Below are 19,374 nucleotides of genomic sequence, written 5' to 3'. Positions count from 1 at the left end.
TTCGCTCACTGTCATGCACAACTGACAGACTAATAAAGTAATTTGTCTCCATGGGCCATTGAACTGTTCAATGCTTCACTTAAGGGTAGAGGAGAGATAGACTTCTCTGAATAGTCTGTCTGCCTCTCCACCTTCTCCATGTTTGTGTACATACTATCCACTAGCCTACTGTTTTACTGCTACACTGTTTGCATGCTATATTAGCACATATGCATATCCCCTCCCTCTCCCACAGCCTGGATTGTGGCCGTACTTAATACTTAATACTTTTTATTTAATACTTGACCAATGGCTGTAACCCTATTACTTCAACCTATTCTTGCACTGATACAGTTTTTATATTACCTGTCATTGTTCTCTTATATGTCCATATTTATTTTATGCTGGTCTCTAGACTTTATTCTTGCACTGTTGGACTTACTTATTTGCACCATCACCATGACACTCACTCTCATAGAGCACCTTACCATGCATACGGAACTACTCAGTCCCTGCTTTATCACTGCAAGCGCCTCATGCTTGATCATCCTTAAGCACACTATGTGGATATTTTATTAGTTTTTTTTTTGTATATTTAGTATTTTAGTATTTTTTTAAACTTCTACTGTCTCTATTGTGCAGTGGAGTGTTTTTTATATTTATATACTTATATTACTTTTTCTGCTGTAAGTGCATGTTGTGTGATGTCTGTATGCTACTGAGACCTTGAATTTCCCCTTGGGGATCAATAAAGGGGGCAGCCGTGGTCTACTGGTTAGTGCCTCGGACTTGTAACTGGAGGGTTGCCGGCTCGAACCCTGACCAGTGCCCTTGAGCAAGACACCCAACTACTCCCCGAGCGCCGCTGTTGTTGCAGGCAGCTCCCTGCGCCGGGATTAGTGTGTGCTTCACCTCACTGTGTGTACACTGTGTGCTGAGTGTGTTTCACTAATTCACAGATTGGGATAAATGCAGAGACCAAATTTCCTAAAAGAGTATATACTCTATATACTACTAGGCTATATCCATCCATCTATCTATCTAGGTTAAGACATGCAGACATGCAGCCAGTAGGGGGCGATGAGATTACTTTCCCTCCAGAGACGTATGTTGGCCTACCTACAGAAAGCCAAGTAGCGGTTATTCCATATCAATTCAACACTAAAATATTCGATTCGACATTATTATCTCAGATTTGGCTGTTTTTTGAACAAACATCCCCCCCTATGTCTGATGATATGATAGGTATGAACATTTCAGCCTGATCTCTTGTTTCATTGCTAGATATAACGGTAGCTTCCTGGTAGGCCGCTACGCTATACTTTAAAGACGTGATAATAAGGAAGTTAACTGCCTGGGCTTTTAGCTCAATTGTTAGCGCGCTCAACCTATGATCCGAGGTGATGCATATGGTGCGGGTTCAAGTACGGGCTGAATCGCGCATGAGGCTAGGGGAAGAGTGTAACTGCAGCCAGCTGGTACGTAGCTGTGCAGTATGTACGTTGTGTAAACCTCCCTCCCGACGCCTTAAGGAGTTGTGCTAGTGAGAGAGCTAGCAGCTTGGGCTTTTGGATATTTAGATGCAGTATGTCATCTTAATTTATTTTATAGGCGTACACCTCTTCAGAATGCTGAAGAAAGTTCCAATATAAAAAGGCCTTCGCAAGGTTTGGAGGTTTAAAGCGGGTAATACATTATCGATTAGGATATATTATCTAGACTATATTATCCCATACTTCATAATTAGGATTATTTGATTTGTGAAAATCCGGTACATGCTGCAAATTGTTTGCTGTTTAACTTATATGGTGCATTGCCACTTTAATCCATAATCTCCTTGTTTGTTTGCCACATTGATAACATAGGCTAATATGAACAAACTATGCATAATATTGCAGTTTTTCTCAGTTGCTTTGGTACATTTCTCAGATCAGAATTGAAATTAGGCCTAATATTAATTATCTGGGACAGTCACTCAAAAAAGAGTCAGTAGGCTACGTGCAACTGACAGTATAATGCAAAATTGAAAAAAAAAAAAAAAAAAACAGAAGGCAGTTATGGGTATTCAGCTTAAATAAAATGTATTTGCAAAGCTTTTTATATTTATAGCAAACTCTTTCCATTTTAACATAACAAATATGATTACTAATCACAAGTTGTAACCCATTAGGAATTCTGAAGTATTGCCCCCTCTTTTGTGTGTGCCTGGCCTTGGTTGCTTCCTTTCAGCATGCTCTGGTGCAGGCTCATCAGAGACGTCCAGCTCCACAAGGGGCGGGTGCTGAAACAGAGCCGGGTGGCAGAAGGTCTCGGTAATCTTGATCCGGCCGTCGGCCTGCACCTCCTCGTGCAGCTGAGGGCAGAAGAGCCTCTCCCAGAGGCGCTGCTTAATGATGCGGCCCAGCTCCAGGCTGTAGCGCCGTGAGTTGCCGGAGGCTGTGAGTAGCATGGGATCTATCACGGAATGATAAACGCCCCGATACTCCTCCAGAGTCAGGCCATGGATCAGGAGGGGCTCCTCCGTTGTCTCTGGCTGCCCGGTGGTGCTGGGGGTGGTTTGAGAAGAGGCCAGGGGGTGAGTTGGCTCTGGGAGAGCTGGTGGGATTTTGATGGCCTTGTCATCCTTTGACTGTGGCACACTTTTTTTTCTCTCTGAAATCTTAGGGGAGAAGGGCAAATTAAATGCAACTCATACTATGCTAAGGTGATTAAGTGCTTCCCAATTCTCTGCTTAATTTTAAAGCAATTTCATTCTACTCAATGGATTAATGCACCGGTATGGTTTTGGTTTGGTGATATCCTGTATATTGAAATGATAGTTATTGTACAGTAGCTCTATTTATACAGTATTACTATGTCAAATTGTAAAAAAAGCTGGAAATTAATTCACCACCGAATGAATCGATGGGCTCTCTGGCTGAAAGAGGATAGGTGTGCCATTATTTGGTGATGTCCAGTTACAAGGTGCCACTCTTTTTCTCTGCAGATGACCACATGTTTTTCCTCTCCCTGTCTTAGACGGGATTTGTATGAGGGGGACAGCAGAACGTCCTGTCCTCTTGATCTCTTTGCAGGGCAGAGTGTGCCTGCTTGAGGTGGGTGGTTTAAGTCTGCTCACTAGAACACCTTGAGAAATTGTTGGGTTGCCCTCAGCTTGGGTCTCTTCATTGGACACCTTACGAGGCTTCAGCAACTTCCTGCTCCTGCCCACTTTGACTTTATGGCATATCGCTGCAGCAGAGACAGCAGGCTCAGAGGTACTCTTGGCATCATTTGTTGGGGTTGCGGGGGGTGCTGCAGAAATCTGAGGACAGGAGTTGTTTACTATTGGTTTTAGAACATGGATAAAGACGTTCAATTGACACTAGTCTGGATTAGGTCTTTATCTAACATTACATGCCTTTGTGATTTAGGGCTGTATCTAACATTAGATCTAACATTACTTGCTCTACTGGAGGGAACAACTATGAAATATAGAAGTGAACCTTTACATCAGTACTGGCATTTCTGCAGCAGTCACACAATTTCATATCACATGTTAATGCCTATTGAAGGATTGATAGCTAAATGTACAAGGCATGCAGAAGTCAGGTCTAGCTGAAAACTGGTTGGTAGTCATGTTTCTAGTCCACAAGTCCTAACATTACTCCTCAAAATGGTGGTGTCTAGTTGAACAGCGATCACCTTGAGCAGCTGGTCAGATGTCCTTTCTGTCTGCAGATGTTCACTGTGTGGATGTTTTTCTCCATGCTCCCAGTGGCCAGCCAAGCTCTTTGGTTGCCCAGTCGTTGTTGTAGGACCATAGTGGTCATCAGTGGAGTGCTTCACACGATCCTGTACATATAAACAGGTGTTGGCAGAAAGTAGAGATGAAGAAAGCTACATCAAATCACTTTTGTTTTCCTTTAATCCTGTAGAGACTTAATATCAAAGCCTTCAAACAAAACACACTGTCACCCTAATACTGCAGATAACCTTACCTTTTCCATGCCGCTCACAGATGGTAGAAGATTTTGAAAAACAGAATGTTTTTGTCTGCATGGGAATCTTGTTTATTTTGATGCTATTTTCATAGTATTCATTTGAGATTGGTTGCCACTGGTTGTCAGGGCCAAAGATTCTATAGAACGTTTACTGAAGATGGATTCTAGAATTTAGAATAATATCCTGTGTAAATAACCAATGAATTTGTGTGCACATATAATTTGTTTGTCAAGTCAGGAATTGTTCATTGATCTTAAAATAATTTAAATATCTGTTTGATAAATAGAATTGAACAATAAACTATTTAGACATTAAAAACATTATCGGTTAGATTTAACAACAGTGACTTGCTCACCCTAAACTCTCCTTTCATACACTGATCATGAGGAATCAGGGGCGGATCTAGAGATTTTTTCCTGGGGTGACGAAGGGGTGGCATGAGGTTCCAGGAGGGGGGCCATGGACATTATTCAAAACTTAAAATTCTACGGATTTCATTGAATATGTTTTGTTCTCTACACCCCACTCCTGGTCACTATCTTAGGGGCAGCCGAGGCCTACTGGTTAGCGCTTCGGACTTGTAACCGGAGGGTTGCCGACTTGCCGGTTCGAACCCCGACCGGTAGGCCATGACTGAAGTGCCCTTGAGCAAGGCACCTAACCCTTTATGGCTCCCCGAGCGCCGCTGTTGTTGCAGGCAGCTCACTGCGCCTGGATTAGTGTGTGCTTCACCTCACTGTGTGCAGTGTGTTTCACTAATTCACGGATTGGGATAAATGCAGAGACCAAATTTCCCTCACGGGATCAAAAGAGTATATATACTTATACATTACACGAGGTGGGAGGCAAATCGGAGATGTAGCTGGCGTTTTGGATGATGTGGGTCTTAATATGTGAACTTCTTTCTCTGTGTAATTATACAGTGCCAAAAAGCAATTCTAGGGAGGTTTGGAGGTATGTTCCTCCACAGCATTTTTAAAAGAAAATGACCCCTCAAATGATTTCTTCTAGTTAGTTTTGAGGGAATATGGACACATTTATAAAATAAGCCATCGATAGATTTAGGTTATCTGGATTGAAACAAGATTCTGATGATTTGGGTATATGCTCCCCTGGAGACATTTTTTTTAAAAACATGACCCCTCAAATGATGTCTTCTAGTGAGTTTTGAGGGAATATGGACAAATTTAGTCATACAAAATAAGCCATCAATAGATTTAGGTTATCTGAATTGAAACAAGATTCTAATGCAGGTTTGTTTCAATGATAACCTTTGCTGTGACTGTCAAAACATTTCCATCTGATTCAATAAAGACTGAGTCAATTAAGTACCTTCTTAGTCAAAACATTCTTTTTGGATTTATTATAATACAACAATTTAAATTGTACATAACAAGAATGTAATTATTAATCTACCACCTCACTAATAAACATGTAAACACACACACTGGTGGACAGTAACTAAGTACTGGGTATGGGTATCTAATTCAATTATTTAATTCTTTGGAAGGTTTTTACTTCAACCCCCACTACAATTAAAGGCCAAATATCTTTAGCAGGGATTAGAAACGGTTCAAAGAATGAAAATGCAAACCAGAAACGAACACAGTTTTTGGAAGGACGTAACTGAAAACGGGAGCAAAACCAATTTCACTTGTTCCGGAGTGAAAACGTCATTTTCAATTTTAGATAACCGGTTAATAACGGTATTTATCATTCCGATTATCCTTTGTTTGGATATTATTCAAAACTCCATAGGCTTGGAAAGTCACCTGCCCACACAGTGTTACCCAGACCCCTTATAAGATGAATTTAGTCAGATGTTATGAATAGGTATCTCCCCTGCATAATTTGCTAGAACTACTAGTTGATAAAAAAACAACAACATTAATATCCAACACTATCTAACTGCCTTTTCCAAGTATGTAGTCTAAATTACTGAAACAATTTGTTAAATACCAGAGACACTGCAAATATTTATAGGCCTGTCATGCAGTTGGTAGCACCATACATAGGTTAGGCTATTTGCAAGGCTTAAAGCAAGGACATTTTCTGTGCCTGAAGTTAGGCTATCAAGCATTTTTAAGACCTAATATTATATAGGTATTATAATATTATGATATCAAATAATGTTTTTGCTCAGAACGAACCTAAATGAAAATCATTCTGTTTTCAGTCCCTGATCTTTAGTGCCAAATGATGTTTTGCCATTCACAATCTAGGCTACTCACTCACTCACAAAGTGGTGAATAATGAAGTACATGTATAGTTACTGTATTAAAGTACCTTTATAAATCTCCTATTAAGAAACATCAAACACAAGCGAACAAGCAACATGTTAATTTCTTGAGAACACAAACTCCTGTGCTGGCCTCAGCTTGTTGGTTCATCTACCAGCAAATGATTGAAATCTACCACCCATCTACCACCCAATGAAACTGGAAGATTTAACTGGAATCTAAGCAATTACATCTCATGCACTAAGCTTCATATGTGATGTGCTTTGACATCATCAAGTCTAGTCCTAGTCTAGTAGCCTACTCTGAGTAGGGTTTGTTTGAAAATAGTACATTTACTTATTGTGATTGAGTAGAATTTCAGTCATGTACTTTTACTTATGTAGATTGATTTACACCATGAAAAGAAAGGAAAAAGAAAAACGCAACCCCCACCAGCTTGACACCGATTAGATATCCTAGACTGATTTGACATGTCGACCAAAATTGGATAGTCATAGATGCTGGGATAGTTGATGCATGACAATTTTGACACAAACACACATGCACGTGCGTCAACACTTTAGGCTGCAGCCAGTTAAAATATTAACGTTTTTAACGTTGGGTAGGTTGACTGTACAAAGCACTGCTCACTTTGTTTTAATTTTGTAACTGTAAAATGTTGTGTAAGTTGAAAACTTCAATATATCACCTGTATTATACAGTATTACTTTACATGTATTGTTAGGATTTGGGTGCAATTCTAGCAACTTAGAGAAAGTGTATTAATGTTTTAATTATGACCACGAGTTCATACACAGAGTCTTATGTGACTAGCTGTAAAATTTAGCATTATGTTTATGCATTACCTATGGTCTACGTCTGTGAATGTTTAGTGAGTCTAACTGTCGTTCTGAATATTCCATGTCGCATGTCTCTCTTGCTAGTAGCCTAGGGCTGACAGTGATGGTATAGGAATGATGCATGTAATATAGCCCATTCAACTACTTCTTTTTATTTTGCTTGTGCAGATGCTGTTTTATGTATGCCAGTGCCTGAAGGCATGTTTTGTTTTAACTTTTCCTAAAGGAATAAATGTGATAAGCCAGTTTTGGTCCCAGTCCCTTCACCATCTGACTAATAGTTATATATTACTAATATATTAATAAAGCTTAACCAACTTTATTATAAGGGTCCCCCATACTGATAGTTATATATTACTAATATATTAATTAAGCTTAACCAACTTTATTATAAGGGTCCCTCATAGTGATAGTTATATATATATTAATTAAGCTTAAACCAACAGTTTAATAACAATTAGTTAAATAATAATATGTAATTAACTTTTCTATTAACATATAGTTTGTTAATAAACATTTAACATTTCAATGATGTAAGAAATACCTTAATTAGTGCCAAAAATACATTTAGTTAACTATTAACAAATATTTAATACAATATTAGTTAATAGATTTGTTAAAACATTAACATCCAGATTTTATGCAAACAACTAATATTTAATTAATGATGAAAAAACTATTAACTTGTGCCAAATAGATATTTCAGTAACAATTAACAAATATTAACAAAGGGTTAGGTAATTACTAGTTTGCTATTTATTATGGCACCTTATTATGGAGTGTTACCGATGAATGTGATCATTTATGTTTTGGGCCTGAAATCGCTGATACAACCTTTAAGCTTTATTTTATTTGACCTATCCCAGTTGATACAGCCAAACAATATGGTGCCTTAAATTACCTTTTACACAATCATTCAAAGGGACTGTAGTCAGTCCAAGCTAAAGCGACACCAGACCATGGTGTTAAAGGCACTCAAAAATTAATTGGAGGTAGATAGTTAGTTTACATAAAAACTGCATGGGTGTAGATCTGTGACAGTGTCAACATGTTTCAACCTGCAGCAACTCTATAGTCCCTGTACCTTTTAGAGGTGCTGAAGTGTCACTCTCAATTCAAGTGTCAATCTCACTACAGAAAAACAGACCAGTACTATGCGATAGGTGAGATGCAGTGTTTTGAACAGTCACATTACTAAACAAAGTGTATCTCAGAATACATTGCCGTTGGCCTTAATCAACTCATTATTTCCACATGAAGGAGTCTGTGAAACGAGTTTTGCCCCTTCCACACATATGCTTAACAGCAGGGGTTGTTGTGCTGAGATTCTGTCTTTGGATTGAAAATAGGCTGGACTTGCATGGATGCATGTTCTCTAGGGGATGATGTTTACCACAACAGAATGTATGTAATCCACTACACAGCAGACCCAAGCCTCAGGGCAGCCTAGCAAAAGCAGACACATTTAATGAGGGTTAAACAAACAACAGTGTGAAGACACAGCGTATGGCTGAATCTATGGAGATGAATCAAAAGTGCTTACAAGGCTTCATGGCAATGGAAACATGGCAACTGTTATCTTGAGGTCAGGTCAGTGTTTACTAATTCAATAGCTGTGGGTATAGACTGTGATTCTAGTGAGAGCCATACTGAAACTCAGCTGTCAATCAAATACACATGACCTCTCAGCCGTGAGAGCCGTGAGCGACTGGTTCTGTTACATTTGCTATGTTCTTCTGTTGTGTACTTTTATTACAGTTATTGCTGTCAGTCTCAATAAGAATGTCATAACAAAAAATGCTCAAATTCAGCATCTCTGAACATACGCTTGATAAAGAATACGCCAGTTTAGCAGGAACACACAGCTTTAAGTTCAAATGGCCTGTAAACTTCTGTTTCGTGTAGTACCCTCCATAATCAGTATTCTAAGAATCGGTTCATACTTTTGACCTGGGTGCCCCCTTGTGGCTGCTTGATAGAACAAATTATTGGAACCAATGATATATACAATGATTGGAACAGTTTAAAAAGGACACACACAGAATCTTATGTTTGAATTCTGGACACTTAATCCAATTCTGAAATGCATTTTTCCGTCTCTCAGAATAGAGCCCTTTTTCTCAGTCATGTTTCATATGATATTATATGATTGGCCATGTATGTCAGCATCACTGAAAAACATGATGAACATATATATACAAGATATAAACCTTGTTTACAATCAATATCTCTGCAGGCATCCCCTCTCATAACATGTCATCTAATTGTACAACTAATATGTAGTAGCCTGGGTGCCATTCCGAACTTAGTCCCGCCCACAACATTTGAGGTCGGGAAGTTCCGTCTGGCATTGCTCCATTGTGGAGCAAGTATGATGATGGACAGGTGAGCAACAGCTCCTGGTCTATCACGTCATCTGAGCATGCTTAGATTAGGCTTATGTTTGAAACAAAAAGACTGTGGCTAGAAGGATTTTTCCTAATAGCCTACCCTACTGCGTATCTCTTAGATTTCACTAATGAGTGTTGTAGGAGTTATTGATGGCACTAACTTTTACAAAAGACCAGAAAACAATGTTAAGGCATTTGTGGAGAAGAAGGATGGTTCGTGTGTTTTCTTCCTACACCTCACGGTAAGCTATTTCGTTGCTCTGATTGGTTAGGTCTATCCAATTGAGTGCAGAGGCATTCCCCTCCTGTATCAGTTGAAAAACGCCCCATAATTACGTCCCAATGGAGCAGCATCAGACTCATATTCTGACTAGAATTGAGTATGACTACGTCAGGCTAAATATGTAGTGTAATATTGTAGATTTCAGGTGAGTGATGATGTTTTGATACATTGTTTCGATTTAAGTCAATGAAATAACACCTCTTCTAAATATTTTATTATATTGTTGGTTGGATTAATAGCCTACGGTTGGCAAAGAAAAATCGTTTTCCTACCATGGGTCTCCAACACACATTCTCAAGCTCACTCTCTTGCCGCCCCTTTCGGGGTAATTGCCGGGTGAAGCCTAGGGTAGCCTACTACATTTAAACACAATTGTTTCTCGACTCAAGGCATTCCAGCCTACGAATTTAATAAAAAGTAGGCCTACTAAATCATGCACAATTAAACAATAACTCAATTTAGGCTACTTGGCTACGCAAATATTTTCCTATTAGGCTACAGCACAACCCCATACAATGAATGGCTGCCTTGTCTCGCAATAAACATCGGCGCTTGTTTCACTTCAATGTCACAATCCCGACATTTTTTCAACTGCATGAAACATAACTGTGAACCATCAAATATCTCCCAGATTTCAGTGCCCATCAGTCTAAACATTTAGCAATATAATCAAACAGTCCAAAAGTAAATTAAATCCCAAACCAAACCGAAAATGTTATGCTTTTGATAGCCTACCGGTATGCCGCTCCAAACGAAACGCATGTCTAAATGCAGGTTAGAAATTAAAAAAGCCTGCCTCGAATAGCCTACCAGCTTGCCTTAAATAAAGATGCTGTGCTTTGCAAAAGACCCCAGCCATAATTTGAGGATTACACTAAGCAAGTAGCCTGGATTATTTTATGGTGTTTGTTAGTAGATGTGATGCTGTTAATGGGGAGTTTTACATAGTTAGCGCAAACCCTATAGGTTATTATTTATTTAGCGTACCTATAAGGCTTTTTTTCCTTATCAAAAGTGAGGGGGACGACGGCTGTCTCTTCAGAACTGCGTGGGACATATCCCCCACGTCCCCCGTGCCTCCTGCGCCCTTGCGCACAAGCCTCACGTATGACTCAAGCATGTTCCCATCAGATTGTCCCAGCTGTGCATTCAGTGATGAACAACAGGAAATTGTGCATCAGCAACATATTGCTTTTCACTGAGTACATACAGTAACCATCTTATAGACACTGGGATTAAAAGCAATGTGTGTAACCAAAATGGGGAATAAAAAAAAACACCAGCAACCAGAAGAAGGTTGAGAAAACCTTGTCCACTTTACACCTTTAAATAAAAGGCGACAAGAAGAAGAATCCTCAATTAGAGTCTTGTAGTAAGCAGTTGAAATATCCAGGCGACACCATTCCCCACCCCTCTACCGAACCAGGAGGGTTCCAGCTTCTTGATTCATTATAGGCATCAGAGGCAGGTTGCTAGGCAATTATTTTCAACGAAGCGCCTGCACTCACATAAAGAGGCTTCTGGAGGAATGGCCATGTGCTTTGATGTATTATCTCAGTCGGGTCTGGACTCCAGGGGTGGTGGCTGATGTGGACACAGGGATAACAGAGGTTTACTGTGCATCCTGCTTTGATGGATTTTCTATACTTTCCTGAGAAAATAAGTAAGTGTAGCTTTAGCTCCTAGACCCCCCCGACACACACACACACACTACTAAGCCGAGTTTTTTTTTTCTCCTGACATGTCTGTGACAGTGGTGCGCTGTGATGTACAGAAGTGTATTAGGGCCACATGAAGAGAAAATATTTTTGAAAATTCTGAGATAAAAGTCTAAATATTCGAGATAAAAGTCAACATTTTCAAGATAAAAAGTCTAAAATTTCAAGAAACAAAGTCAAAAATAATTTCTGAGATTAACGTCAGAATTTCTGACTTTAATCTCAGAAATTATTTCTGACTTTGTTTCTTGAAAATGTTGACTTTTATCTTGAAAATTTTTATCTCAGAATTTGCAAAAATATTCTCTCTTCATGTGGCCCTAATACACTTCCGTAGTGATGTTACATTCCGTCTGATGTGAACTGGCCATTGTTTTGAAGACATTGAGTGTAGGTTTATTTGGTGAGCTATGGATTTTATTAGGTGGATTTATTGACCAGGAAGAGGAACTGGTTGTGTGGTTGTGTACTGTAAAACGGACATCTGACAGTCTTTCTGACCGCCCCGGACATCTTTCGGTCTTTCTGACTGCCCACACAGATGTGGAATGCTCAGAAGCAGGGCTGTGTCTTTCATTGTTCCATGTACACGAGTCTCTGTGTCATTTCAAGAGTCTTGAATAGCCGGACACCTCTGTATTTTAAACACACACACCCACACACACATGCATCCTTGATGCCTTTTCTTGCCCTTATTGCCTCATTCCCTGCTTTGAGCATGACTGTAGTTGTGTGTGCCCATGAGAGTTGGTAGACATTTGAGAATGTGCATGTCTGTCTGATTTGTGTGTGTGTGTGTGTCTCTGTGTGGGTTTGTGTGTGTGTGTGTGTGTTTTGTGTGTTTGTATAATAGGTCGATGTGGAATAGAGCTTCCTTGACCCCTTCATAAGTTGGCCGCATGCGCGCACCTGGAAACCAAGTCTGTTTTTCTCTGGGGCGGTTGGCAAACATGGATCTTTTATGTGGAGACCTTGCTCACAGGCAACCTTGCACACAGCTCGACTAGCAGGAGCAGGAGTAAAGGCATCTGGATCCATTGTCTGAAGGTCAAGTCCACATCAAAAGGGACGGCGCTCACTGACGTCCATGAATACTGAAGACAGGAAGTTGGCTCCTGCTGCAGATGTGTCATGCTTGCTGAACATGGCCAGGGGCAAAGAAGTTGAATCTTGCAGCAGGACTGGAATCAGAAATGCCGTAATTGAACGGCGTGCCGAGCAAATCGCTTCGGGTTGGCAATAATATCGCTGGTTTCTGAAATAATGCACTTAAGGCGGTTGGGATGGTAATGAGGGTTTCTTTCGCTGTCACATTTCCTTCCTTCTCTTCTGCCACTTTCAGGTTATTTGTATGGGAACACACACAAACACACAAATGTGCACAAAAATAAATACTTCAACATTTTTCTCTTTTTTTAAGGTGTATATTTCAAGGTTGAGTTGTTTCCGGTACACAGCCTGCTTGTTGGAGAACTTGGCGGAGAGGCCCAGAAATGATTTAGCACCTTCCTCCTCCCGGGCAAGAAGACACATCATATATCTTCCCTCATACAGTGCTCCCTGTACTTCTCAGAGAACGACAGCACAGTTTTTCTGCACAACACGAGCAGCGCCATGCCCTTCAAAAAACAATTTTGTCGGCATGTCTGGCCCGACATCCAAAGATGTTATCTTCATCACATTAAACTGATTTCTCTCCCTTCCTCCTCCACCATCTCTTCTCTCTCCTCCCTTTCACCTGTTATCCTGATTGTTTCTCTCCCTCTCTCTCTCTCTCTCTCTTTTTTGCCTGTTATCCTGTTTGTTTGTTTCTCTCCCCCTTTTTCTCTCTCTCTCCTTTCGTTGTTTGTTTGTTTCTCTCCCTCTCTCTCCCTCCATCCAGTCTGTCTGTCTCACCCCCTTCACTCTTCTCCGCTGCCACATTATTTGCTTCAGATGTAGGCATGATAACACTGACTGGAGACATGGGATGGGGCCATCAGACTTCTCGGGCTCTACTTTAGTTTGGGGTTTGGACCATCCTGTTTGCCTGAGCACTTGTATGTATGCACCAAACCTTGGGATGATACACATTAGAAAACAGCAGTGGGCAGACGACAGGACGGCCTTGTCAGTGGCCCTAAATTGAGGAGGAAGGAGAGGAAGGAGCTGGCAAAAAATAGCATTTTGTAAAGAGGGGGAAAGGAGAGAAATGAGAGAACTGTTTTCAGATGGAAAAGAGGACAAAAAAAGGAGAGAGAGAGAGAGAGAGAGAGAGAGAGAGAAAGAAGAGTGAGAGATATGATGACTACACTGATCTTCTTTGACATTGTGAGAGTGGAAATCCTAGCCTCCAGTCGGATTGGTGCTCTTCATTAATCTGTACACAGTAAAGGATTTCTTGGCACATTAGCTCAACTCTATGGGGCATCACATAAAAACAGCCATAAACTTTCCTCCAACTTTCAACTCCATGTTAGTGATGCTCATTTGCATCTGCTGCACCGTATTCAGGGTGCTCCCAAGACCTGTTCCTTCTTAAAGGGGTAGAGGCAAGAGTGTGGTGAGATAACTCCCCTGTGCCTTCTTAAAGGGGTAGAGGCATGGATAGGGTCACGTCGCTATTTTTATTTTATTTAATTGTACTTTAGTTATGACAATTATTGGGATTTTCATCAACCTGGCATCACTATTTAACCATGTTGCGAGTCACAGTAAAATGGTGTTGCGAGTCCACAGTAAAATGGTGTTGTATTGAAACACATTAATCGCACACACATACAGTACTGTTCCTATTCTTGTTTAAGCAGTTTGCCCGATTATCACGAAATGCAGTATGTACATTTACAGACATCTTGGTCCGTTGAATACCACGAAGGAAGGAAGAAAACGGCTCATTACCAGGCAAGAATGGCTGTAGCTCTCCCTGAGCCCCTGCTCTCCAGAAGTCCCTGCTAGTGCCTCTAATTTCACTTACCACCGACAAATTCAGTGGAATTGCAAACAAGACAATTTTATTATTTTTGACTGTTTCACATTTGTGCGCAATGAATTGAGACAAGAGACACTTGGAGGTTGTAATTTCATGCAAAACAAATGCATATTGGTGGGGAGATAGTTGCTGCCGCAGAGGCGAAGACAGACAGGAATATTCAGGTTCAGCACTGTGCAACCTGCCATAATTGCTTTTCTGCTTCATTATGTCAGCGTTCGGCTTGCTGTCTGCGAGGGCATGGGAAAGACTGTAATTAATTCATATGGTCTTAGGGAACATTTTAATGATGTCTTCAGAAACAAACACTGCACATCCACAACCCCAAACTCAACCCCACTTTTCTCTCTCTCACTGCCATGTTCCCTGAGAAAATCCTCTATCGTTAAAAAAACAGGTAGACTTGGGGATATGGTAAGTGGCTAGATAAATGTGCATGATCTGGGTAACAAACAGAACCTGTGGTTCTGAAAATACACAGCAGTGAATAGAGACAAAAGACACTACCCCCCCACCAAGCTCCTCTGTATGTCAGCAAGAAGTATGAAGGACACTCTGATTGAACCGAACAAAAACGGCAGTAACAGCCATAGTACAGTAGGCATGTGCTCTTGATGAACATGGCTGCCACACTCCAATAGCTTTAATTGGTGGTGGAGTGGGGGAAGGGGAGGGTGCTTAAGTGAAGTGAATGGGCCCTAACTCTCTGAGTGATGAAGTGGAGCAGAACAGAAGCTCCCCGGCTGGCTCGCCTAGCTGCTTCCTCCCAGACTCCGCTCCATTTCTGTCAGGCTGTGGTGTGGCGCTGGGAGGGCAACGTGTCACCAGCCTAATCCCTCATGTTTATAGCCCTAATCTCAGCCGCTAGAGTTCCCTACAAACATGCACATTAACCGAGAGGAGACAGTCAAGCGAGATGATTGTGAGCCCTGATTGTGAACATTAGGTTACTATAGGTGTAGGCTACTGATTGTCTGTGTGAACAAACCACTATGGCTACCCAATGGTGTAAGTGTCTTTGATTGTCTAAAAAAAAGCCCTTTTAGCAGGGCTGTACAGTGCTACAAATATGTTGCACATGCTACAAAACAAAGCTAGAGTGTATGCTATACCGATGCTAGAGATTTTGTGGATTGTGCTACAAAACTATGAACCTCCTTAGCACCAGTGCCATGAGCAAAAAAAGATAACGTACAGCCCTGCTTTTTAGTAAAAATCATCAGCCACTCACTGACGTGATGTTCCGACACTGCCGGTGCCTGTGCCTGTTCCTGTGCCTGACTGTGGACCCAGAGTGGCAGGGATAAAAGGGGCTGCAGCGGAGTTGGCATGGATGGGGTGGGTTGTGTGCTGTGCGTCTGAAGAGTGCAAGTGGGCAGCTGTCACTTGCCATCACGGCAGCCGCTTGCACTGTGACTGCTGGGAATAGGCAGGGCTAATACATATATGATGTCTGCCCACTCTCTCGTGGTCCTGGACTGATCTCCCATCACACCACCCCTGCGAATGCTTGCCAGAAAGAGAGAGAAAGCCAGAGAGAGAGAGATGGAAGAAGAGAAAGAGGGAGAGAGATAGAGAGAGAGTGATGGAGAGAAAGAGAGGAAGGGAAAGAGAGAGAGAAGGAGATAGAGAGATAGGGAGGGAGGAAGAGAGAGAGAGGGAGAGAGAGAGAGAGGAAGGGTGACTCATCGGTTTCCTTCCAACGCAGTCAGGCTAATGGAATGGCGTGTGTATGAACCGTGGTGACTCTTCTGACAAGTGTTGCTGCGCTGTCAGGTTGTGCTGCTCCTCTACCAGGGGCCCTGGCTCTCTCTCTTTCTCCTTCTTTCCCTCTCATCCATCCCTCTTTTGCCTCACAAAGACAGGCACATGCACCCCCTCCCCACCCAATCCGTGCTGGTTGGGCCGTGGTGTGTCGTGGCAGGCTGTGCGTATAGGAAGGAGGCCTGGCACATGCCCATCGCCGCGGCTGGCCGACTGGCTGGAGATTTAATTAGCAGTCAGGCGATAAATTACAGATGCAATTAAACGAGAGGAAAAGTGCCCCCCCTCCATCTCCACTCCACTCCTCACCCCCTCCGCTGTTTTTTTTTTTTGTTTATGCCCAAGGATGTGCTAAACACAGTGACCACGAGGCGGCAACAGCCGTTTACTGGCGATTGCGCCGGCTATTATGCCAGCCATGGGGGCTCCCTTAAAAGCGACGCTAAATACAGTTGTGAGCCTCCACTTCACTCGCTGCACCATCGTCATCACCACCCACAACCGCCCCCCCCCCCCCCTCGCCTCCAATGAGACAAGCTCCATTTCCTCTGTCTTAAAGACGGGGGCGAGGTTTATCTCCCATTACAGTGCTTTATTCTGGCCCGCACCCAGGAAGCAGCAAAGGCACCCCGGGAAACAAGTAGCACCAACTCCACATGGCTCTGCAGCAGCAGCAGACTCTCTCTAGTACCGTCATCCCCACCAAGTGAAGAGAGAGAGAGAAACAGAGGGAGAGAGAGAGAGAGAGAGCGATAGAGAGAGAGGGAGAAACTGAGAGAGCGAGGGAGAGAGATACTGTATATAGAAAAAGACAGAGAGAGAGAGAGAGAGAGAGAGAGAGAGGAGAAACACAGAGAGAGAAAGATGGAGAAAATGACTGAGAGACAGTGAGGGAGAAATAGAGAGAGGGAGAGAGGGAGTTAGAGAGAGAGGGAGAGAGTGAGAGCCTGTCCTGGGGGCTGGGGCTCGGGTCTGCTCCTCACGCTGGGTTTTTGCTGTGTAGCAGATACCCACAAGCCAGGCGTGTTTGCTGAGGAGCCCTCTTTGAATGTGATGAGGCAGGGGTTCATCTCAGCATTGTCCATAGGGGGAGTGGGAGTTAAGGCAAGGGGTGTGTGTGTGTGTGTGCGTGCGTGTACGTGCGTGTGTGTGTGTGCATGTGTGTGCGTGCGTGCGTGCGTGCATGCGTGTGTGCGCGTGTGTGTGCATGCGTGTGTGTGTGTGCGTGCGTGTTTGCGTGTGTGTGTATGACAGAGAGAGTGAGGAGTGTGAGAGTGAGACTCCCCCCTGACGAGGACAGTGTGCTCGTGTCTGCTGATGCAGCACAATCCACACAGGAGCAGAGCTCAGGCCCCTCTGATTAATAACCAAACTGATTTATTATTGCAGCGCAAATGAGTGCAGGAATAAATTCCCATCTGAACGAGACAAATGATTAAAGCAAGTGGCATTTAAAACAGCTCTGGCCTTTGTTGGACTAACCAAGTATTTGGATAGAGGAGGATGGGGGCTCAGGTTGAGGGTGGAGAAGTAGTGTGAGTTTGGGTGGTGTGAGTTTGGGTGGGGTTTGTGGTGGTGAAGGAGGAGGCAGGAAAAGAGGAAGAGAGGCAGAGGAGAGAGAAAAGAGAGGACACATACGAGGGGGGGGGAGTGGGGGGGGAAATGGGCCAGTCTTTGTGGAATGAATCTGGGTAATCCATCAGACGACAGTCCTCATTATCGCCGTGGATACAGCATGAAAAGAGCTCCTTTATCCAGACTTCCTCCTCTCATTAGCGCGGGCTCATGCGCAGAGCCCCGCACCGCTGCCTCCTCCTCCTGCTGAGGAAAGGCTGCACCACGCGCCGACTCCCACAGCAATTTACATCCTCCTCATGTGCACAGCCGAATAATTAGAGGGGCAGTGCAGCTGTATTTGCCCCCCCACACGCACACACACACACACGGGCACACTCACACACAGTCACACGCACACACACACACGGGCACACGCACACACACACAAACACACACACGGGCACACCTGCCCCTCTTGCCAGACACCTTGGTGCTCTACTCCCTGACGGGAGCCAGTTTCATGCGCCTAACTATGTGCCATTAGACTTCACTTAAAAACCAACAAAGATCATTTGGAGTGCTCGCATTGATCTTGTGCCTTTGAAGATTCAGCACCTACTATCCTATCTACTACAAGGAGCATCGTTATCCTTCGCCAGGAGCTTGGAGGTCGGCTACATGTGTGTCAATGCAAACGCCATTTGAATGTATGAATGTATGATGAATGTATGTGTTTGAAGAGGGGTGTTTGCACTAAAGGGTTGTTTTGACTTTTTGGCTGCATGTGTCAGAGGCTGTCCTCCTTACAGTGCACTGAGTGGCCTGCCTTGTTGTGGTGAACTTTAACCGATATTATAGTGGAGGACGGCTTTCTATAACAGCCCAAGAGCCGCGTGCTTCACTGAGGTGAATGGGCTCTAGCATGCTGGGTGATGAAGTAGAGCAGAAACTCTCCAGCATGCCTCCTCACAGTACAATATGGACAGTCTGTCGTGAGTTAGCCAAGCCTGGCATGATGCTGTGAAGACAACATGTCACCGTACATGTCTAATCCCATTGCTCATCAGTTAATAAAAAACATTGCTCATCCAAGACAAACACTAGCTAAATAAAACCAACCGTCTGACTAGCGAACAGCAGGATAGGGGAAGGTGGCTGCAGTGCTACTTCCGTCCAGCAGATGGGGACATGGAGCTGAGTTGAACAGGCTCAGTCCCAGCCCCAGCCTCAGCCCAGTGTGGGGAGGGAGGGCGAGGCTTCTGCGTAAAATAAGAATTGCAGGTGAATGCGAGTTATGTTCTGAAAGGAAGAGCAGTACAAAGGAAGCACAAAGGGAGTAAATGAGGCGGAGGGACGGAGTGATGAGTGGCATCAATTATCTCGGCCTGGCCGGCAGCTGGCATGGCGGGAGTCGGAGGGGCTGAACTTTTCACATCAGCCAGGGCACAGCGTGGAGGGACCTCTTAATAAAGGGGCTGGGGAGAATTCCGGCAAATAGGACAGACAGGGGCCCGCACGCTTCTGTCTGATGGCTTCACATCACAATGGGGGGCCACAGGTTCATCCGGCTCCCACAAAAAAAAAAAAAAAAAACGAGAAGAGGAAGGAAAATGGGGGGACACGGCGGTAGTGATGGCGGCAGCTCACTG

The 19,374-nt window shown here is 43.1% G+C and overlaps 1 protein-coding gene and 1 long non-coding RNA gene across 3 annotated transcripts; one reads left to right on the top strand and one right to left on the bottom strand.

Moving 5' to 3' along the window:
- Positions 1 to 1,075: 1,075 nt before the first annotated feature.
- On the top strand, positions 1,076 to 12,838 carry LOC121724622. The gene is made up of 2 exons (XR_006035246.1): positions 1,076 to 1,224; positions 12,287 to 12,838. It is a non-coding gene; the product is annotated as an uncharacterized LOC121724622 (long non-coding RNA).
- On the bottom strand, positions 2,035 to 4,082 carry LOC121724621. Of its 2 annotated transcripts, none has more exons than XM_042111312.1 (4): positions 3,960 to 4,082; positions 3,664 to 3,813; positions 2,870 to 3,283; positions 2,035 to 2,638 (listed from the first exon to the last, which is right to left on the bottom strand). In XM_042111312.1, the coding sequence occupies exons 1-4, from the start codon at positions 3,966 to 3,968 to the stop codon at positions 2,129 to 2,131; spliced, it is 1,083 nt and encodes a 360-aa protein (XP_041967246.1). In that variant the 5' UTR covers positions 3,969 to 4,082; the 3' UTR covers positions 2,035 to 2,128. The 2 variants fall into 2 exon arrangements, with proteins under 2 accessions (XP_041967246.1, XP_041967247.1); XM_042111313.1 differs by having other exon boundaries at positions 2,873 to 3,283.
- Positions 12,839 to 19,374: the final 6,536 nt, after the last annotated feature.

The sequence above is a fragment of the Alosa sapidissima genome, chromosome 11 (assembly GCF_018492685.1).
Source record: "Alosa sapidissima isolate fAloSap1 chromosome 11, fAloSap1.pri, whole genome shotgun sequence".
In the NCBI taxonomy this organism is placed as follows: domain Eukaryota; kingdom Metazoa; phylum Chordata; class Actinopteri; order Clupeiformes; family Clupeidae; genus Alosa; species Alosa sapidissima.
Note: the sequence above shows the minus strand (reverse complement) of the source record. Positions and strands in the feature narration are given on the sequence as shown.

Bases quoted from the DNA above. Each gene is read 5' to 3' on its own strand.
- LOC121724621 (XM_042111312.1), bottom strand. The intron at 3,284-3,663 runs GTGATCGCTGTT...TCCTGTCCTCAG, and splicing joins CATCTGACCAGCTGCTCAAG to ATTTCTGCAGCACCCCCCGC. The intron at 2,639-2,869 runs GTGAATTAATTT...TTCTCCCCTAAG, and splicing joins GCCCATCGATTCATTCGGTG to ATTTCAGAGAGAAAAAAAAG.